We start from the raw sequence: 21,451 nt of genomic DNA on the forward strand, positions 1-21,451 counted from the left end.
ACAATAAAGTACAACCTTGAAACTTGACATACTATAATATGACAAAAAAAAAAAAAATCCATCTATTTTGAATGCATGTGGGTGACAGGCAGGTGCATTTGTCGATGTAGCATTACAGCACAGTATTATAATTTGGACTGACACCTATTTGACAATAAAGGGATAATATCTAAATTAAATTTAACAGCCTTGCATTACGCAAGCAAATTAATTGGATTAAAACAACAAGGTGTGGATGAGCGCATGCATAATGTTGTCTCAACACCATTAGCTGTCTTGATTGTTGCATCGTTAGTTTCATCGGAACACATTTTTCTTCAGAATAACGAGCAGTGTAACCTCATTTTGACTAACAAGGTTGACATTTCCTTTCTCTAAAAAACCCTTGTGTGTTTTAGTCGGAGGCAGCCTCTCTTCCTATAGTGAGTATGTGGTCCACTGTTGATTTTGACGGCACATTTTGATTTAGTTTTAGTCATAAAGTCATGAAGTGCTTTAGTGGTGGTCTAGTTTCAGTCGACTAAACGTCATGAGATTTTAGTCGACTAAAATGTGTTTTGGTGGGCCTCGATGGCGTCTTTCATGCCGTCTACCAGCTACTTTCAGAGTGCAACCAAGCATAAAAATGACTTCTCTTGTAGTTTTCTTGTCCGCCATGCAAGTTTTTATTTAAAGGTATATTCAGTGATTTCACTCAAAAAACCTTAGGTTTCGTTTTTGGCTGTGGGACCCAGCCTTTCGTCCAATCAGGATAGAGAGTCAAAAACGAAACCTAAGGTTTTTTTACCCCCAGGGGTTAACTGGGGACAGGGAGGAACTCCTTATATGGTCAGCACACTCTATAGTAGGGAGGATTATCACAACAAAACCAAACAATAAGTGATATTTGAATTAAGTGAAATCACTGAATATACCTTTAATTTGTCGACGAAATAAGCAATGGAACAACTCGGGGCCGTGGGGCATTTTGGTTTCATTTTACACTCTCAAGAGTTACATTATTGTTAAACATCTGCATTACTTAATTCACAAGAAGTCTACACAATTAGACAATCTAGACAAATTGTTATTTTGATCAACGATTTGCCTGTTACCTCTCCTAATACTACCAACATCAATACAGCATGGAATTGTGGACAAACTCGTATCCAACGAGTAAAACACCATTTAAGTTAACTCAGGAGTCAGGACACAACATTTCGGCCGTGAGCGGCCTTCATCAGGTCATGAAGCGTTGTGGCCTGAGTTAACTTAAATGGTGTTTTAACAAAATAAATACTGTTGGAGCAAAGGCTGTGTGCGGAACTACTCCTTCTCTGTATGTAATATGTATCTACCTTTTGTCCAGCACCAGCAGAACTGGATGTGCAAGCCACCTGCTTTTTAAACCACCTCTGTAAACAGCCTGTAAACAGTAATGAGTGACACACGTCGCAGTCCCCGCCCCTCTTCATGACGACGACAGGACCATTTCAAAAAGTATTTATTTAGAGATCTGTAAGCCTCGAACAAAGCACAACTTGGATCGTGACAAATCACGACAACAAACACAATGTTTCTGGATAAACAAATACTAATTGCAAAGAAGTAAAACAAAAGTGTTGTAACCTGACCTTTTTCCCTTCTTTCTAATTAATTGTTTGGCCAAAATAATTGTGTTTGTCGTCATGATTTATCACGATCCGAGTTGTTAATGTGTGGCTTCGTTCGAGGCGTACAGATCTTTAAATAAATACTTTTTGAAAAGTCTATGGGGAAAATGAATGGGGAATTATTTCCCGGGCCTGTCATGGTCATGAAAGGGGGCGGGACTGCGACGCTCCAGTGCACCCAGTCGGGATAAACTTGGTGAAATCCTCGGATGAGAACTTCACAGACAGGCTGTTTGAAATGGTAATCCTCTGTAGCCACAGAGAGCTGTCATCATTTTTTTTACCGGCCCAAATGTCCAGAGCTAGGGAATTATGTTTCCCCCGGCCTTTGTGACAAAGATTGAAAAAAAAATATATATATATATATATATATAATAATACAGCCAAAGTGACCCCTGACTCACAGAAGCGCGCGCACACACACACACACACAGCGTGCTACTTCCTGAGGATTATTTCTGCCCAACTTGGTCGGGGCTCATTTCCTGCCATGCAGTGTCCACTCTCTACAGGAACACACACACACACACACACACACACACACACACACACACACACACACACACACACACACACACACACACACACACACACACACACACACACACACACACACACACACACACACACACACACACACACACACACACACACACACACACACACACACACACACACAGAGAGAGAGGTAGGGGGTTTACTGGGAGCGCCAATGGAGTTGGCCTGCAACATCTTGTCGTTTCTTCTACATTTTTGCCTGTCTTTCCAGCCCCCCTCTCTCTCTCTTCTTCCGTGGAAAAATAACACGATGTGAACTATGCACGAAAATGATTTATCTTTTACTTTGTTAATACTGTGACGTGACAATAATGATTCTGATTCTGTAAGCGAGCAAGAGAGAGAGAGAGAGAGAGAGAGAGAGAGAGCATGCCTCTAAGCCTCTCTCTCTCTCCCTCTGTGCCAGCGTGTGTCCATTAGGCCGTCACTGGCAGGGTGAATTTATTTGCCGGGCCAATGATTGATGCCAGCCCTGCAAACAGGGAGCCAATTAGAAGGCCGATGTAACGTCATTTTAAAAGCCTCCTAATCACGTTGCTCTTGAACCTGGGACCCGGGCCCTTCCTAATGAAGATTTATACTGCATCAAAGGAGAGACTAACGCCATTAACAATAGATTGTATTCCACCAAAAATCACATTAGGACTCCACCAGCCCCCCTCTCCCTCCTCCCCCTCGCTCTCTCTCCCCCTCGCTCTCTCTCCCCCTCTCTCTCTCTCTCTCTTGCTGTCTCTCCTAAATATATCTGCCGATTACAACTGCAGATGCAGAGAGAGAGACAGAGAGAGAGTGAGAGGGGGGGGTCCACTGAAGCTGAGAATGGATGTGTGCGCTAACGAACAAACTCTTCACAGAAAAGCGTGTGTCTGTGTGTGTGTGTGTGTGTGTGTGTGTGTGTGTGTGTGTGTGTGTGTGTGTGTGCGTGTGTGTGTGTGTGTCTGTGTGTGTGTGTGTGTGTGTGTGTGTGTGTGTGTGTGTGTGTGTGTGTGTGTGTGTGTGTGTGTGTGTGTGTGTGTGTGTGTGTGTGTGTGGCTGTGTGTGCACGTGCGTGCGTGCATGTATGCGTGTGTGCACATGTTTACATGAATAGGTGAGGGACAGAAAATCATCCCATGCTGATATAAGCAATAAGCATGCAGAGGCCCTAACAGCCAACTGGAGAGTCTGTAATGAGATGGAGAGAGAGAGAGAGAGAGAGAGAGAGAGAGAGAGAGAGAGAGACAGAGAGAGGCAGACAGACAGACAGACAGAGAGAGAGTTTGTCTGCGCTGCACTGATTCTCCTATACTGATCCTGACCGTTATTCTTATACATTCTGCCTCTTACCCTTCACTTCCGGTGCCAGTTATTAGATGGTGCTAGATGGTGGTGGAGAAATTATTAAACAAAAAGTTAAAGTATCAATACTGCAATGTAGAACTACTCCGTTACAAGTCAAAAGTCCGGAACTCAAAATGTGTACAAAACACTAAAGTATTGGCATGAACATGTACTTAAAGTACCAAAAGTAGAAAGTACTCACTGAGCAGAATGTCCCATTTTTCAAATGTATACAAATATTTAGAAAATAGCCGATGTACACACGCTCACAATACGTCCCATCGCGACACATTTGTGAGCTTGTAGATCTGCTATTTGCAAACGAAATGTACATATAGGGCTTACTGGATGTTTTGTAATAATAATCTAACTCTACAAAGTAACTAGTAAGTAGTAACTAAAGTTTTCACATGAATGCAGAGGAGTAAAAGTACAATATTTGGATACGAAATGTAGTGGACAGTGTTGGCAAAATATTACTTTAACACTAATATACTACTTATTACTTATTACTTTTAAAAAAAGGAATAAAGTTACACTACTTATTACTCCCTGAGAAAAGTAACTAGTTACTTATTACTTTACTTATTACTTTTTTATCTCGCCTCCAGTAATTGCATATTTTGTCCCCAAAAGTCTTACTTTGCATTTTCAACATTAGCAGTCCCCCCTCCCCTATTCTGCAGTGTTTATTTAACTCTAAAAAGTGTACTGTATAGTGTACACATGATGATGGGTCCATTTGTACACATATTTAAAGTAGATTTTTTCGACTATGCACAACTTGCAGCGGACAATAATGTTCATCTCGTCTTGATCGCGGACATACTCAAAATAATGTGAATGTATTGAATGTTATAACGCTTTGTTGTGCCGGTGTCTCTGTCTCCTCCACCTCCTCCATGCTTAGTTTGTTTACGTCTCTTCTCTCTAACAGTGCAGTCTAACGAGTTACACACACTAGTTTAGGTTGTTGTTCCGTGTTCCGGATGAAAAAAAAGCAACTTGACCCCTATCCAGTCTACCATTATAAATAAACACTCAAACCCACAGTTCCGCCAAGGCTCATGAAAATAGTAATAATATTACTTTTGGAAAAAAGTAAATGTAATATTATTACTCAAAATGTGCACTATCCACAAGTTTCACACATATTTAACCCATTCTGACCTGAGATCAGATTCATACGAGGTTTTCCACTGGACACACACTGGTCTGATTAACCCATTCTGACCTGAGATCGATTTTTCAAAAATAGCAGACCTACAAGCTCGTATCGCGCCACTCGGTGGCGCGATACGAGCTTGTAGATCTGCTATTTTTCAATAGCTAAAGCATAACATGATGCCAACACCAAAATGGGTGCCCGGTCAGAATGGGCTAATACTTGCTAAACAGTTACTGTATATTTCAAATAATTGAATCGTATCATATCGCCATAATGAAAAAATATTGTCCATGCATTGTATCGTGATACGTATCGTATCGCTGTTCAAATCTATCGTTACAGCCCTATCAAGTACAGTACTTAAGTAAATGTTCTTAGTTACTTTCCACCACTACTAATGATCGGGCATCTCACTGTTCAAGCTCCGATAGGCTCTGGAGTGCTCTAACCGAGGCAATGGACCCTTCACTAAACCCCACCCCAAAAGACATGTCCAATGGACCCTTCACTAAACCCCACCCCAATGGACCCTTCACTAAACCCCACCCCAAAAGACATGTCCAATGGACCCTTCACTAAACCCCACCCCAAGAGACATGTCCAATGGACCCTTCACTAAACCCCACCCCAAGAGACATGTCCAATGGACCCTTCACTAAACCCCACCCCAATGGACCCTTCACTAAACCCCACCCCAATGGACCCTTCACTAAACCCCACCCCAATGGACCCTTCACTAAACCCCACCCCAATGGACCCTTCACTAAACCCCACCCCAATGGACCCTTCACTAAACCCCACCCCAATGGACCCTTCACTAAACCCCACCCCAATGGACCCTTCACTAAACCCCACCCCAATGGACCCTTCACTAAACCCCACCCCAATGGACCCTTCACTAAACCCCACCCCAATGGACCCTTCACTAAACCCCACCCCAAAAGACATGTCCAATGGACCCTTCACTAAACCCCACCCCAAAAGCCACTGTCCAATGGACCCTACACGTCGAAAAACGATGAAATACGGATTTGACGAAAATGCAGGAGGGACTGTGTTTCCTTAGGCCGGGGCCCTAAAGCGCCTTACACTGGCCCCACGATCCCACAGGAGGGACTGTGTTTCCTTAGGCCGGGGCCCTAAAGCACCTTACACTGGCCTCACGGTCCAACAGGAGGGACTGTGTTTCCTTAGGCCGGGGCCCTAAAGCGCCTTACACTGGCCTCATGGTCCCACAGGAGGGACTGTGTTACCTTAGGCCGGGGCCCTAAAGCGCCTTACACTGGCCCCACGATCCCACAGGAGGGACTGTGTTTCCTTAGGCCGGGGCCCTAAAGCGCCTTACACTGGCCTCATGGTCCCACAGGAGGGACTGTGTTACCTTAGGCCGGGGCCCTAAAGCGCCTTACACTGGCCCCACGATCCCACAGGAGGGACTGTGTTTCCTTAGGCCGGGGCCCTAAAGCGCCTTACACTGGCCTCATGGTCCCACAGGAGGGACTGTGTTACCTCAGGCCGGGGCCCTAAAGCGCCTTACACTGGCCTCACGGTCCCACAGGAGGGACTGTGTTTCCTTAGGCCGGGGCCCTAAAGCGCCTTACACTGGCCTCACGGTCCCACAGGAGGGACTGTGTTTCCTTAGGCCGGGGCCCTAAAGCGCCTTACACTAGGGCTGGGCGATATGACGATATATATCGTATTTTCGATAGAAAATGTCTATCACGAAAAAAAAGCTATATCGCTTATATCGCCGTTTCGCTTTACGGCAGTATTTTACGTCACAGCGCTTATATACGGCATGCCCAGCAGCCCACCGCGCGCACTGAAAACAGTGAGCCAACACCTTTCGGATGTCTTCTCTATTATATACTCTAAGGCCAACACGACCACAACACAAGCCGAGGTGGTGCTTGCACCTAAAAGAGGGGCAACGTCTTCCATTGTATGGATATGGAAGTGGTTTTGATTACATGAAGGGAGATGATGGCTGACGAGATTCAGAGCGGTGTAAGGGGCACGTTCGGAAATACCACACCGGAGCGAACTCATCTATCAGTTTGCATTGCACAGTGCGCCTAGTGCGCTATTTCCGAACGCGCCCTAAAGTAACCGGTCATTCACTGTTATAAATGCAGGTTTCATGTTGGGTCAAATTGATAAATTGCGTGAGCCACGCATGTTTTACACAGTTGAACAATAAGCTTGTCCGTCGTCAGGGGTACTGCAAACTTCTTCCAAGACGAAGACGTTCCTCTTACCTGTGCAGTCCTCCTGCTGCGTGTCTTGTCTTGTTTTATTGTTCCAAATAAATTATTCCATTTGAAAAGTCCTTAATTCAGCAACAGCTTACAACAACAACACAAGACGCTGACTTTGTTGTGATCATCAAAAAAAAAGGAAAAGAAAAAGCCCCACTCGTCCCAGACTCCCAGCTGGGCATGGAGAGTTGACGACAAGATCGCGTTCTCTCTCACTCTCTCTCACTCTATCGCCTGTAGTCAATTAAACATCGTTAAGCTGCCCAACGTCTTTAACAAACTAAACTATAACTACAACAGAACATGTTGATTCCCTATACAGAGCTTAAATGAACTGAAACAACTGTAGTGACAAACTGTGACATGAGATATTTATTTTTTCCTTAAGCCAATTTAATGCAGACACAGGCCTGTACTTTTGTGTCTGAATGGCAACGTCTTATTTCTTTCTTTTTTCTTTTTAATTGTCATAATAATAATAATTATTAATAATACTAATAAAACTTTATTTGTATAGCACCTTTCATGACATGAAATGCAGCTCTCAAAGTGCTTTACAGAGCAATGGAGAAAAAAAGAAAAGCAAGGCAACGACATTAAAAAACAAGCAGTGATGCAATACAGTGAGGACATGAATAACAACAAATAAAAGATCAATTAAAAGCAATGTTGTAGAAGTGGGTCTTGAGCTGTGCTTTAAAAATGTCTACAGAGGCTGAACAATTGAGTTCAGCCTCTAATTATTATTATATACATTTTATTTTGTAATATTTTTGTACTTGCTTTGGGCCTGTCTGTGCATGGGAAGGGCATCAGTATTATATTCATATAAGTAGACTGGATAATGTGAATTTAATTGTTTTTTGAGTGGTGCAACCATTATAGACAGCTATGTGTGTCCCTGTCCCTGTATCCGAGCACGGAAATAGCATAACTATTGTCACCACCAAGTGTCACTGTTGTGCAGCCTAACACAGACAGAGGCCAGGGAGGAGAGTACAGTACAGTACAGTACAGTACAGTACAGTACAGTACAGTACAGTACAGTACAGTACAGTACAGTACAGTACAGTACAGTACAGTACAGTACAGCCCAAGTACAGCCCAAGTACAGCAAAGTACTCGACCTGAACAAAAATCAATTCTTTTAGATAAAAAAATAGGTATCGTAAAAAATATGCTATATCGTGAGTATATCGTTATCGTGATAAAATAAATTCTATATCGTGACATATATGAGATTTTGTCATATCGCCCAGCCCTACCTTACACTGGCCCCACGATCCCACAGGAGGGACTGTGTTTCCTTAGGCCGGGGCCCTAAAGCACCTTACACTGGCCCCACGATCCCACAGGAGGGACTGTGTTACCTCAGGCCGGGGCCCTAAAGCGCCTTACACTGGCCCCACGATCCCACAGGAGGGACTGTGTTACCTTAGGCCGGGGCCCTAAAGCGCCTTACACTGGCCCCACGATCCCACAGGAGGGACTGTGTTTCCTTAGGCCGGGGCCCTAAAGCACCTTACACTGGCCCCACGATCCCACAGGAGGGACTGTGTTACCTTAGGCCGGGGCCCTAAAGCGCCTTACACTGGCCCCACGATCCCACAGGAGGGACTGTGTTACCTCAGGCCGGGGCCCTAAAGCGCCTTACACTGGCCCCACGATCCCACAGGAGGGACTGTGTTACCTTAGGCCGGGGCCCTAAAGCGCCTTACACTGGCCTCACGGTCCCACAGGAGGGACTGTGTTACCTTAGGCCGGGGCCCTAAAGCGCCTTACACTGGCCCCACGATCCCACAGGAGGGACTGTGTTACCTCAGGCCGGGGTCCGCCACCTGAAAACGTTTGAGATGACGCAAAAGTGTGATGGACGGACAGAGGTCTTACCTGCATTGGAGGAGGGCTGAGAGCGGAGCAGGTAGGCGTCATCGGGGCGGGACGAGTCCAGGTGCGAGGAGGAGTGATGCGTGGAGTTCATGTTCTTCTCCAGCAGGGGCACCTGGCACTCGCGCATGGGACCGCCGGGAGACCCCGGGCCCCCGGGGGACGGGTGGTGCAGCGTGGCCGAGGACACCCCCGACGGGTGGGAGGGGGGCAGCAGGCTGGAGGAGGAGGTGGGAGGGAGGGGGCGACCTGGAGAGAGAGAGAGAGAGAGAGAGAGAGAGAGAGAGAGAGAGAGAGAGAGAGAGAGAGAGAGAGAGAGAGAGAGGCAGTTAGTGTTGATTCCGTCGACTAAAACTATGACGAAAAATGTCGGCTACCTTTTTTTCACTGACGAAAACCAAATATAAAGTATCTACGATGACTAAAACTATAAGACAAAATATTGTCAATCTTGTCAGCCGATTTAAAAACTAGACAAAAAATGTGACCAAATTTGACTGAGGGACTGCCATTGGATTTTTTTGAATTTCCGTTTTTTTTCATGTCATATGAAAACGGGGAATCATAGCTTCAAATTGACATATTGGTTGTTCAGTTTGACCCACCGGTTTTAGAGATATGGCTTTTGCAGCGAGTTGAGAAAACAGGCTTGAAAGGTTCACTTCTGTGGTCTCCAACATTACACCTATAGCTACATGTTTAAGCATTTATTTCATATTTCCATGTAGATTTCAACTCTGACACGTCTTTCAGACATGCTCTAGTATGTGAAGTGTCTGCCTCTGCTTATTAACTCATTTTGGGAAAAGTTTTTCTCCGCTGGAATTTGCGCGATGGCAGGCTCTCAGTCAAATCTGGTCACAAATGTTACAGAGGGACTAGTGCGGAGACAAGATCCAGAAGAGCTAAAAGACAAGTCAGTCAACCAAGTCTTAAAATCAGCCATTATACGACGTCCACCATCCAGACACCGCAAAAATGCATTTTTGTCGACTAAATCAACTGCAGATTTAGTCGACTAAAATCTCATGATATTTTAGGCGACTAAAATTAGACGAGCATTTCGGGTGTCTAAAATGTGACCGGAACTAAATGGATTTTTAGTCAAAAGAGTATATTGTGGCTGTATCTCCGTCCCCGCTAAACCCCTTATCCCTAAACATCTTTGCCATTTTGAGTGGTGCAACCACTCCTATGCAGAGCTATGTGTGTCCCTGGGTCCGAGCACGAAAATAGCTGTTCGTTTGTTTTCACCAACTGTCACTGTTGCTGCGCAGCCTCACACAAATGCGTGCGCGCACACACACACACACACACACACACACACACACACACACACACACACACACACACACACACACACACACACACACACACACACACACACACACACACACACACACACACACACACACACACACACACACACACACACACATGCTTAGATAAGATTATGCTTCCGCGAGGACCTCATTATACTATATATTGTCCTTTATATCTCAACATGTGCGTGCGTGCTGAGACAAGGGAAAATGATCAGCTCTGCTGCGGCTTTAAATAGTGGAAGCCGTGGGGGACACACGGTCGTGATCACAATCAGGCTGCCCACCCCCCACACCCCCCCCACAGAGAGAGAGAGAGAAAGAGAGAGAGAGGGGGGGGGGGGTGGATGGAGAGAATTCAGTCTATACTCTCCCAAAGGCTCCGAATCAAGGACACACAGACTCAGGAGTGAGGTCTAATAACTTCTATTTAGAGACCCGGCCTCATCATAATATGGAATAATTATGTCTGCCATATTTGCGGCTCAATCCATCAACAATGTGGTGAGAATGAGGCCACGGCGTCCGCACAAACCCACTGAAGGACCGCCAGTTATTAGTGCCACTAATTAGGGAAGCCGACAGGCCGTGCGTCGGCACACTGATAATCACTTATTTTTTTTCCCTTCCGATTCCATTCCATATTTCAAATAATGACAGCCTCGAGCGCTTGCATGGCGGAGTTTTCTCTCTCTTCAAATGTCCCCCCCCCCCCCCTCTTTTCTTTCTCCTCTCAAATAACCTTGGCAATAAAGCCTATTTTCTTCTTCAATCTTATAGGACATATTGTCCTTCACCGAAAAAGGTTAGCAACGCCTTGCCTCGTTATAGTTGATCAAACTTCATTCGCTCACACTCGGACGGAGTTTTATTTTTATTTTTTGGTCATTCCTTTTGTCATTCCTCTAACACACTCACTGCCAGTTATTATTTAGCCTGAGCTAACGTGTTAGGTTTCTGGTCTAGAGGGGGCGGGTCCCGGCTGAGATTTGTGCACGCCCTGATTGGTTCACCAATCTGTCCGTTAGCCCTCAGCAAATGTGATAAAACGCTGCGTGTTGTTGTGACTTGTCGTTTCTTTCACCCCGGGGAACACATTGTGTGCCCACGACGATCGCCGGTTCTTTGGTCGGTGGTCGGGTTGCACGAAGCTTGTTTTGACCAGCAGGGGGCGCAATCTGGGATAAAGGTATTTTCAGACATGGATTAACACGGACGTTGTCGACTGATCATGAGGGTCTGGATCAGCCCCAGGTCTGTTTATGAGGGGCGCAATAACGCCAAGCGTGGAAAAAAAAGAAAGAAGTTAAGCAGAATCCAGGTCTGGTTAGTCACGGGCGGGTGCACGTAACGAGCACGTGCGCGACAATTTGACGGGACCGCGCCCACGTAAATACGCTTGCGTTGTCGCCCCTCGACTTCTCAGATCTCATTGAAAATGAATTACTAGGCGCGTTAATCACTGCCCGTTTGAAAGGACTACAAGTGGATGGGCGCGGCCATCTTGTTTCCAGTTAATTTTCTGTTGACTCGATTGCCTAACAACCCCAGAGCTAATGCATGTAGAATACAACCGTGATGTATCGTGTTAAGCGCTTTGGGTACTTGGAAAAGCGCTATATAAATCTGAGCTATTATTATTGTTATTATTAGTAGTATTATTATCGTCATACACCAAATATAGAAGACCATAATGACGTAGATCTACGTCACTGGCGCTTAACGCCAGATTAGACGTAAATCTACCGGTATATGTCAATGGCAGTGAATGTGTTTATGCATTTCTGCAGTGCCAAACCACAATACCTTGAGAACAAGTACCAAAAAAAAAATAGAACAGAGCTTCGGCATTTAAAAAGCTATGAAGCTGTTCATCTCTCTCCCTTCCCGCTCGTAAGTAGCATACAGATGTGGTGTAATTACGACTAGAGAGACGCATATTTCGCTATAAATCGCGGAGGTGTCGCGGAGGACCATGATGTATTGGTCACTTTTTTTTAGTGCAAACGGTGAACTGGTAACAGCGGAAAACAAAATCAATGGAGATATCATCGCAAGCTGTTCTGTTCTCACAAAACGTTGTCCCCATGGACGTATATTCGGCCAGAGAGACATCTAAACAAACTCCTAATCGAGCTCCAAAGAACAGGCTTGTGTTGTATTTAGTAGCTAAGTGTGAAACTGCAGAATGACAAAATGACAGGAACACACAAATGAGAAAAATATGCAACATTATAAAAGTAAAAAAGAAATTAAATTGATACTATGCATGTTGCATCACTAACAATAACAGACACGCATAGCTATAGTATTTAAGGCCTATACATAACATGTCACCAACACAAACATAAGAGTCTACATGTCAGAACTGTAACATGAATTAGCATGCTCTGTTAGCATGGCTGCATAGTGGTTGGCATATTAACCAAACATACTGTACATTTCACACAAGAGAATGATGCACCTGTTACCTATGAAACTAATGCAGTTAGTTTAATTGCACACTAAAAAGCAACTTACAGACGATGCCATGTGTAAACCATGAAGGATAGCAAGAAGGCCATCAGCAACATGGACCTGCCTCAGGCAAGACCTTGAGATGATTGAGAAGCACTTCCTGCTTGTGAGCATACCAAAATAAGAAGCACTTCCTGCTTGTGAGCATACCAAAATAAGAAGCACTTCCTGCTTGTTAGGTTATCAACATAAGATACAAGAGTACAAATACACTGAACAACCACCATGGGTGTCAAACATAGTACAAGCTAATACAATTCAAATCTGGATACATAACACAAGCTTTTACTAAACTAAAACTAAAATGTCACGGCAAAATAAAAGATTTGAGCGCCACTGACATAGCAACATAGGGTCTATCAGAGGTCAGGTCTTAGAACACATTTTCACCCGGACAATTATATTTTTCTAATTTTCATAATGTTGCTGATGTCTGAGGTGGGTGACGCTCACTTGCTCAGTGACATCATAGAAGGTATGTTTGTTTCCCTGCGCACATCCCTGTTTTTTTTCTACAGGCAGGCGGTGAATTTCACCCATGTTTAGTGATAGAGAATAATCCCCAAACACCACAATGGCTGGTTGAAATATTAAATGCCTGTACCTCGAGTTGCCATGTATTTCTGTACTTCAATATATATTTGATGATAAATATGTTTTATGGAATATTTTACATTGTGGGTAAAATATACCTGTGTATAGTGATGTGTGACAAAAATATACAGTAGATGTTCTAGGGTTAACGGCAAGACAGACAGACAGACAGACAGACAGACAGACAGACAGACAGAAGGACAGACAGGACAGACAGACAGACTTTGCTGTCCAGCAAGTCATGGAAACCAGAGCCGGGATGGATCGATGCACAGCTCATGTTAAGTACCCCCCAGAGACTTGTATTTCTGTTTAGGTATAGTGTTTGCGTGTGTGTGCATATGTCCGTGTGTGTGTGTGTGTGTGTGTGTGTGTGTGTGTGTGTGTGTGTGTGTGTGTGTGTGTGAGAGAGAGAGAGAGCCATGGACATATAAAAAGGAAATTAATCGATTGCTCACTTCGACATTTGCATATTCCACCAGACCTTGATGAGGCTGTTGGTTGATGTCGGTCAAAGAAAAGTCAAAGCTGTGGCTTATTTATACTCTGCGTGCGTGCGTGTGAATGTGCGTGCGAATGTGCGGTGTTCGCACGTGTGGAGTGTGTGTGTGTGTGTGTGTGTGTGTGTGTGTGTGTGCGTGCATGGTACAGGCACGACGTCCATGCAAAAAAAAAAGGGGTGGTTATTAATATTTTAAATCACTTTAATTACAAAAAAAGGAAAAATTGCACTAGTTGGCCAAAAGCAATTAAGGGAACTTTAATCTCCTTAGCAATTATGCTGTGGGGCATCTTTAACACGCTCTTTTTTTTCACGCCTGCACGTTTCGGGGAAAGGTCAGTGGAAATTGCTTTGTGTTATTAGAACAAGGACTTGGCAACGAGCTCACGTTGTTCTTTGGATGATTTGTTCATTGCCATATTTCAACAGGCCCCACTCAACCACCTGTACGGAGTGTACGCTATCCATAACCTCTCTCTCTCTCTCTCTCTCTCTCTCTCTCTCTCTCTCTCTCTCTCTCTCTCTCTCTCTCTCTCTCTCTCTCTCTCTCTCTCTCTCTCTCTCTCTCTCTCTCTCTCTCTCTCTCTCTCTCTCTCTCTCTCTCTCTCTCTCTCTCTCTCTCTCTCTCCCCCTCAAGTGTTGATTGGTGTGAACAGAGCACCGAAGTCTGACGCCAATATCAGTAGAGGGCGCAAATCCACGGGTTCATTTTATTTGCATTTGTAGGATTTTAGATCGCCTCAAACAAGAACTGTGTTTGAAAAATAAAACATGGTTTCACTCATATGGATATGTAGAGTCAACTGACTGAGAGGAAACGCTATCGTTACTGCTACTGAATGAGTCACATTTTCGGTAGAAACAGACTGTATCATTTATGAGTGACTGACTGTCGCAAACGATACAGAGACACCTCCCTGACAATAACGCAGAGACAGCTTGTTTATTTTTGACCACAACGCTTATAGTAGACGATATTAAGATCACCCCGTGTTATTCTCCATAGAGAAATGACTTCCGTGAAGCAGGCAGAACCACGATGAGCGAGTGACGTCAGGACTTCGGCGCTCTATGGATGGGAGGCACATGCGGTTAGACCAGGGGTGCTCAAAAGGTAGATCGTGATCTATACCAGTATAGATCACAAAAGCTGTGCAGGTAGATCACATGGACATGGCATGGTTATAAAATATATATTTCATTTAATGTAAAAAAAAACTTGATGATTGAAGGTCCTGTCAGCTCAAACCCACAATGCTATTCCAAAGCGCAGCACTATCTCTCTGTCTCTCTGTTTCTGGCACAACAGCGTACTGGTACTAATAGTAATATACTGGTGCTCATTAACGTCACATACATATAGGCGGACACAGGTGGACCAACACTGCTGTTCCTTATGGAGTGGTTGCACCACTCAAAAACTACAAAACTAGTAGTTTTTCGACCACTGCTCTTGTTTTCCCTTCCGCCTCTCCCTTCCCATTCTTTCATCAATGGGCTCTGCACACGGAATAACTATTCTTACTTCCCTGCCGCTCCTCTACTTCCTTCAAAGGTGTTACCGATGAGTCGGCTCTGATTAAAGGCTCTGTTCCATTTAGTGTGCCGTGGTTCTCAACTTTTTTCTTTTAAGGACCCCCCATAACCTTGAGTGTACGAATCGAACCGAATGGACCCCGTTTCCACACTCTCAGAGTTACAGACCTGTACGGGGCCATTTGGAAAAACCATGTACTCAAGGACACTGTGTAGCAGAGTGTTTCCAGTGAGCCAACATGCACAATAGCCACACCCTGACTCATGTCTGACCAGAATGGAACAGAGCCTTCATTAGTATCATCTGCAACACCTGTGAAGGAAGTAGGGGAAGGGCCCCATTCTCCTCCTCTCCCCATCATCTCTCCTCCATGTTGCCCTTGTCTCTATTTCCGTCTCTCCCTCCCTCTCTCTCTCTCTCTCTCTCTCTCTCTCTCTCTCTCTCTCTCTCTCTCTCTCTCTCTCTCTCTCTCTCTCTCTCTCTCTCTCTCATCTCCTCTCTCTCTCTCTCTCTCTCTCTCTCTCTCTCTCTCTCTCTCTCTCTCTCTACGCCTCGCTCCGTCCGTCCGTCCGTCCCGTCGCGTCCCGTATGCCCATCTGGTGGAGGTGAGGAGTGTTAGTCCATTGAGACCATGCAGACTTTCTACAAAAAATGCCTTCCAAATTCTGACAGTTTTCTGAAAGACGGTATCAGTGCGTGTTCACGTCAAGGACCCGCATAGTTGTCTGTATTCGCCCGCGAATCTGAAAATATCTTGTTGTCGTCCCCCCCCCCCGTCCCCCCCCGCCCATCCAAACAGCTAAAGTGTTAAATGAGGGTTAAAAAAAGTGCATTAAGCTCTATAAAGTGACACAGGTGCGTTCCAGACCTTAACGGGTTATGGGCCGAGGAGGAGGAGGGAGTGGAACCAGCGACAGCTGGAGCCTCGTCAGACGGGGGGAGAGAGAGACAAATTACCCCTCTAACGAGAGCCATTCATCATCCCTCCATCCTCCCTCTCCGCCATCCCTTTCTCGTCTACGCGACACACACACCACACACACACACACACACACACACACGCACACACACACACACACACACTTGTACGCACATGCATACATGCACGCTCTTGGTGTATATACGGCCAGGCAGGCTTCTGTTCACTATAGCAGGTTTAGGACAGTCAGCATATAGTCGTGTTTTAAGATGACGGAGAAAGATTTTTTTTTTTTACATTGATAGAGAGAAGAGGAAATCATAAGAAATGGGTACATGGGTGAGTGAGAGAGATAGCGACAGAGAGAGAGAGAGAGAGAGAGAGGTGACATGCATGCAGAGATTCATTACCACCACTGCTGTCAGCACAGATGTTGGACTGAGGGGGAGTTGTCAGTGTGTGTGTGTGCGTGTGCGTGTGCGTGTGCGTGTGCACATGCGTGCGTGCACGTGTATTTGCACTAGTGTGTCGGTGATCATGTGTGCACGTGTGTGTGTGTATTTCAGTCTGTCTCTTTGTGCGTACAAAGACTGAGAGATCACAGTGATCTGAGGGCTATTCTGTGATGACGCTGCTCACATGATAGGCTCTGTCCTTTCTTTAGCGACACTGCAGACTATAGCCCCCTCTCTCTATGTCTGTCTCTGTCTCTCTCTCTCTCTCTCTCTCTCTCTCTCTCTCTCTCCCCTCCAAACCTGACAAGCCTCAACTCAACTGTGTGTGTGTGTGTGTGTGTGTGTGTGTGTGTGTGTGTGTGTGTGTGGGGGGGGGGGGACTGGTTATGTCAGAGTGGTCATTTAGGCTCAAACCATAAGTAAGTAAAAGTCCGGAATTCAAAGTTTACTTGAGCAAAAGTATACAAAAGTATTTATTGGTATCAAAATATAATGAAAGTACCAAAAGTAGAAAGTACTCAATGTGCAGAATGTACCATGTCAGTTTTCAAAATGTATATGGATACGTTCTCAAATGTTCATTTGAAGAGACCCCCTTAACTCTGATAGTGTTCAAATGGAACCAAATGGACCCGTACGGTCCATTTGGTTCCATTTGAACACTATCAGAGTTACAGACTTGTTATGGTCATGTAGGGCTATCTATTTATTTATTTCTCATATTATTGCCTCTCATGTTGTATGTCCGTGGCATGAATGGAATGTTGAGAAAATGGCCACCACAAGGCAACATGGCGATGTTGGCTTGTGGTGGCCATTTTTGGCCTTTTATCTGCATACACTACTTGAAACTCACTATACTCCTCCACTGCATGGCAGGTACGTGTGTATGTGCGTGCGTGCGTGCGCGTGTGCATTCCTATACACATGACATTAGGATTCCGCAGCACACCCGCGCTGTCCATTGTCAGAGATGTCCGCGCGCGTGGCGTGGCTCGGCCAGCGGTGTACATTACCATATAAATTACATCACGTTGTTCCGGGGACTGATGCTATTGTTAGCCCATTCTGACCTGAGATCAGATTCATACGAGGTTTCCACATGGACACACACTGGTCTGATTAACCCATTCTGACCTGAGATCAGATTCTAAAAAAATGTCAGTCGTTCTTCGATAAAAAAATAAATAGCAGACCTACAAGCTTGTAGATCTGCTATTTTTAAATAGCTAAAGCATGACATGATGCCGACACCAAAATGGGTGCCCGTTCAGAATGGGTTAAGGATTCCAAGAGCCCGGCCCTCCACGAAAACAATCACAATAAATAGCCTCTTCTTCCTCCTCCTCCTCCTCCTCCTCCTCCTCGTTCTGACTGACACACAAAACGCACACGCTACCGACCGCACATGCACATGTGCGTGCGTGCGTGCACGCGTGGTACGCGTGGTATTGTGAGTGCAGGTCGGATGTGTGTGAATTCACCAGGCATGGATGCCGTTGCAAAGCAATAGAACGGATACATAAAAACACATTATAATAGTGAAGTGAAGAATAAAGTCAGCGACCCCAGAGAAGGTTGAGCTTTTAAAAGAAATGGCCCAATTACTCCCACGGTCGTTGCGTTAAAACGGGGTTAAAACACAATGATAACAATAATTGCGTAAAGTGCACCAATGCTCATTTAATAATAAACTCAAGGAGCTGCGTGGAGCTTTTTTTTTTGGCGGTGGTTTTTATTATGCTAGCGTGCACTGGTTTTTTTTTTATAGTCAAGAGATAGAGGTCGGAAAGTGCATTATGAATGAGCTCTTTGTTTTAACCCATTCTGAACGGGCACCCATTTTGGTGTTGGCATCATGTATGCTTTTAGCTATTGAAAAATAGCAGACCTACAAGCTCATAGCGCGCCACCGAGTGGCGCGCTACGAGCTTGTAGGTCTGCAATTTTTGAAAAGTCGAAGAACGGCTGACATTTTTAGAATCTGATCTCAGGTCAGAATGGGTTAACAGCAAAACTCTTTGCCGTCGGTCTGAGCAACACAAAAAACACACACACACACACACACACACACACACACACACACACACACACACACAGACACACAGACACACAGACACAACAGAAACCTCTTAGGAAGAAAATTAACATTTTGCGGTTATCTCGACCGAAGAAAGCTTTATAGGACTAGAATAACAACACAAATGTTTCAGGGTGAAATACCAGGAAAGCTTTTTCCAGGTCACACCAGCTGCATTAAATAGATCTGTAACTCTGAGAGCGTGACATGAGGTTTCATTTCGAGAAGTCTTTAACCCGTTAAAGACCTGAGGACCAGATTCTACAAATGTCTTCTAAATCAGACTGAACAAAAAAAAACATATTTCTGTATCAGTGGTTCTCAAACAATTTCATGTCAAGAACCCCAAAAAATATATGTATAATCGGACCGCCAACACCATCTGAAAATGTATTGTTCCAGGGACCCTCCCTGTAACGATTTCATCACACATCACACACACACACACACACACACACACACACACACCCTCACACACACACACACACACACACACACACACACACACACGAACACATGAACCTCCCTCTTGCGCACTTTTGCAACGTGTTATACAGTTCATCATCCATGCACACACTTAGCACAACTTGCATCACCTGACCCCGAGGAATATGGAAGTCCCTGCACCCAACGGACTCCGCATGCCTCTGTGCATGCGTGTATATATATACCTGTAAGTGCACACGTGTGTGTGTGTGTGTGTGTGTGTGTGTGTGTGTGTGTGTGTGTGTGTGTGTGTGTGTGTGTGTGTGTCTGTGTGTGTGTGTGTGTTTTTTTCACATAAACACTCTCTTGCAAACGTGATGCAACTCCCCGGGGCACGACTCGTAAGTAAACGTACTGGGCTCATAAACAATGGGCTCGGGCCAACCGAGCAGAGAGGCAGACACACTGTACACTGAAGCAGTACTTCAGTACAGAGAGGCAGAAACACTGTACACTGAAGCAGTACTTCAGTACAGAGAGGCAGACACTGTACACTGAAGCAGTACTTCAGTACAGAGAGGCAGACACTGTACACTGAAGCAGTACTTCAGTACAGAGAGGCAGACACACTGTACACTGAAGCAGTACTTCAGTACAGAGAGGCAGACACTGTACACTGAAGCAGTACTTCAGTACAGAGAGGCAGACACTGTACACTGAGCAGTACTTCAGTGCAGAGAGGCAGACACTGTACACTGAAGCAGTACTTCAGTACAGAGAGGCAGACACTGTACACTGAAGCAGTACTTCAGTACAGAGAGGGCAGACACTGTACACTGAAGCAGTACTTCAGTACAGAGAGGCAGACACTGTACACTGAAGCTGCAGTACTTCAGTGCAGAGAGGCAGACACACTGTACACTGAAGCAGTACTTCAGTGCAGAGAGGCAGACACTGTACACTGAAGCAGTACTTCAGTGCAGAGAGGCAGACACTGTACACTGAAGCAGTACTTCAGTACAGAGAGGCAGACACTGTACACTGAAGCAGTACTTCAGTACAGAGAGGCAGACACTGTACACTGAGCAGTACTTCAGTACAGAGAGGCAGACACTGTACACTGAAGCAGTACTTCAGTACAGAGAGGCAGACACTGTACACTGAAGCAGTACTTCAGTACAGAGAGGCAGACACACTGTACACTGAAGCAGTACTTCAGTACAGAGAGGCAGACACTGTACACTGAAGCAGTACTTCAGTACAGAGAGGCAGACACTGTACACTGAAGCAGTACTTCAGTACAGAGAGGCAGACACTGTACACTGAAGCAGTACTTCAGTGCAGAGAGGCAGACACTGTACACTGAAGCAGTACTTCAGTACAGAGAGGCAGACACTGTACACTGAAGCAGTACTTCAGTGCAGAGAGGCAGACACTGTACACTGAAGCAGTACTTCAGTGCAGAGAGGCAGACACTGTACACTGCAGCAGTGCTTCAGTGCAGAGAGGCAGACACTGTACACTGTACGGACCCCCATTTAATGGCATTTCTATCTCTGGAACCCTCCATTTATATTGTATAATCAATGTTCATTTAACCCATTCTGACCTGAGATCAGATTCATACGAGGTTTCCACTGGACACACACACACTGGTCTGATTAACCCATTCTGACCTGAGATCAGATTCTAAAAAAATGTCAGTCGTTCTTCGATTTTTCAAAAATAGCAGACCTACAAGCTCGTAGCGCGCCACTTGGTGGCGCGCTGTGAGCTTGTAGATCTGCTATTTTTCAATAGCTAAAGCACGACGTGATGCCAACACCAAAATGGGTTAACTCAGAGAGTGCACAAATGGAACCAAATGAGCCCGTTAGGATCTATTTCGTTCCAATACACTCTCAGAGTTACAGACCCATAAGGGTCCATTTGGTTACAAACTATAATTTAGCTGCATGGGGACCCCCTGGGACCCCCTCAAGGACCCCATTTTGGGAACCACTGTAAACTCTCTGTTTCTGCAGTGGTGCTCAAACTATTTCATGTCAAAAATAGCAGATCTACAAGCTCGTAGAGCAGCACTTCAATAGCTATAAAGTTCAAAATAACGGTTAAGGAGGTCAAAAAAGCTGAAGGCGACGCCACAGATGGCGTTCCGGGTCACATAGCGGCTGACAGAGACAGACGGATGGCGTCAGAACACTGTCGTCGCCAGGCCCATTAGTCTCAGCCTACGGCGCCGTGAACCGCGGGGGC

General features: G+C 45.2%; 1 protein-coding gene across 1 annotated transcript in view; it reads right to left on the reverse strand.

Annotated features, from left to right (window-relative positions):
• tenm2a (teneurin transmembrane protein 2a) overlaps window positions 1–21,451 on the reverse strand; it is a gene marked incomplete at its 5' end in the record, with an annotated part of 299,282 nt that overhangs the window by 133,460 nt on the left and 144,371 nt on the right. Inside the window, 1 exon segment of the mRNA XM_083786230.1 lies at window positions 8,847–9,092. Within this exon segment, the coding sequence (XP_083642356.1) occupies window positions 8,847–9,092 (246 nt within the window).

Source organism: Protomyctophum parallelum (assembly GCF_964188405.1).
Source record: "Protomyctophum parallelum genome assembly, chromosome: 16".
NCBI lineage: Eukaryota > Metazoa > Chordata > Actinopteri > Myctophiformes > Myctophidae > Protomyctophum > Protomyctophum parallelum.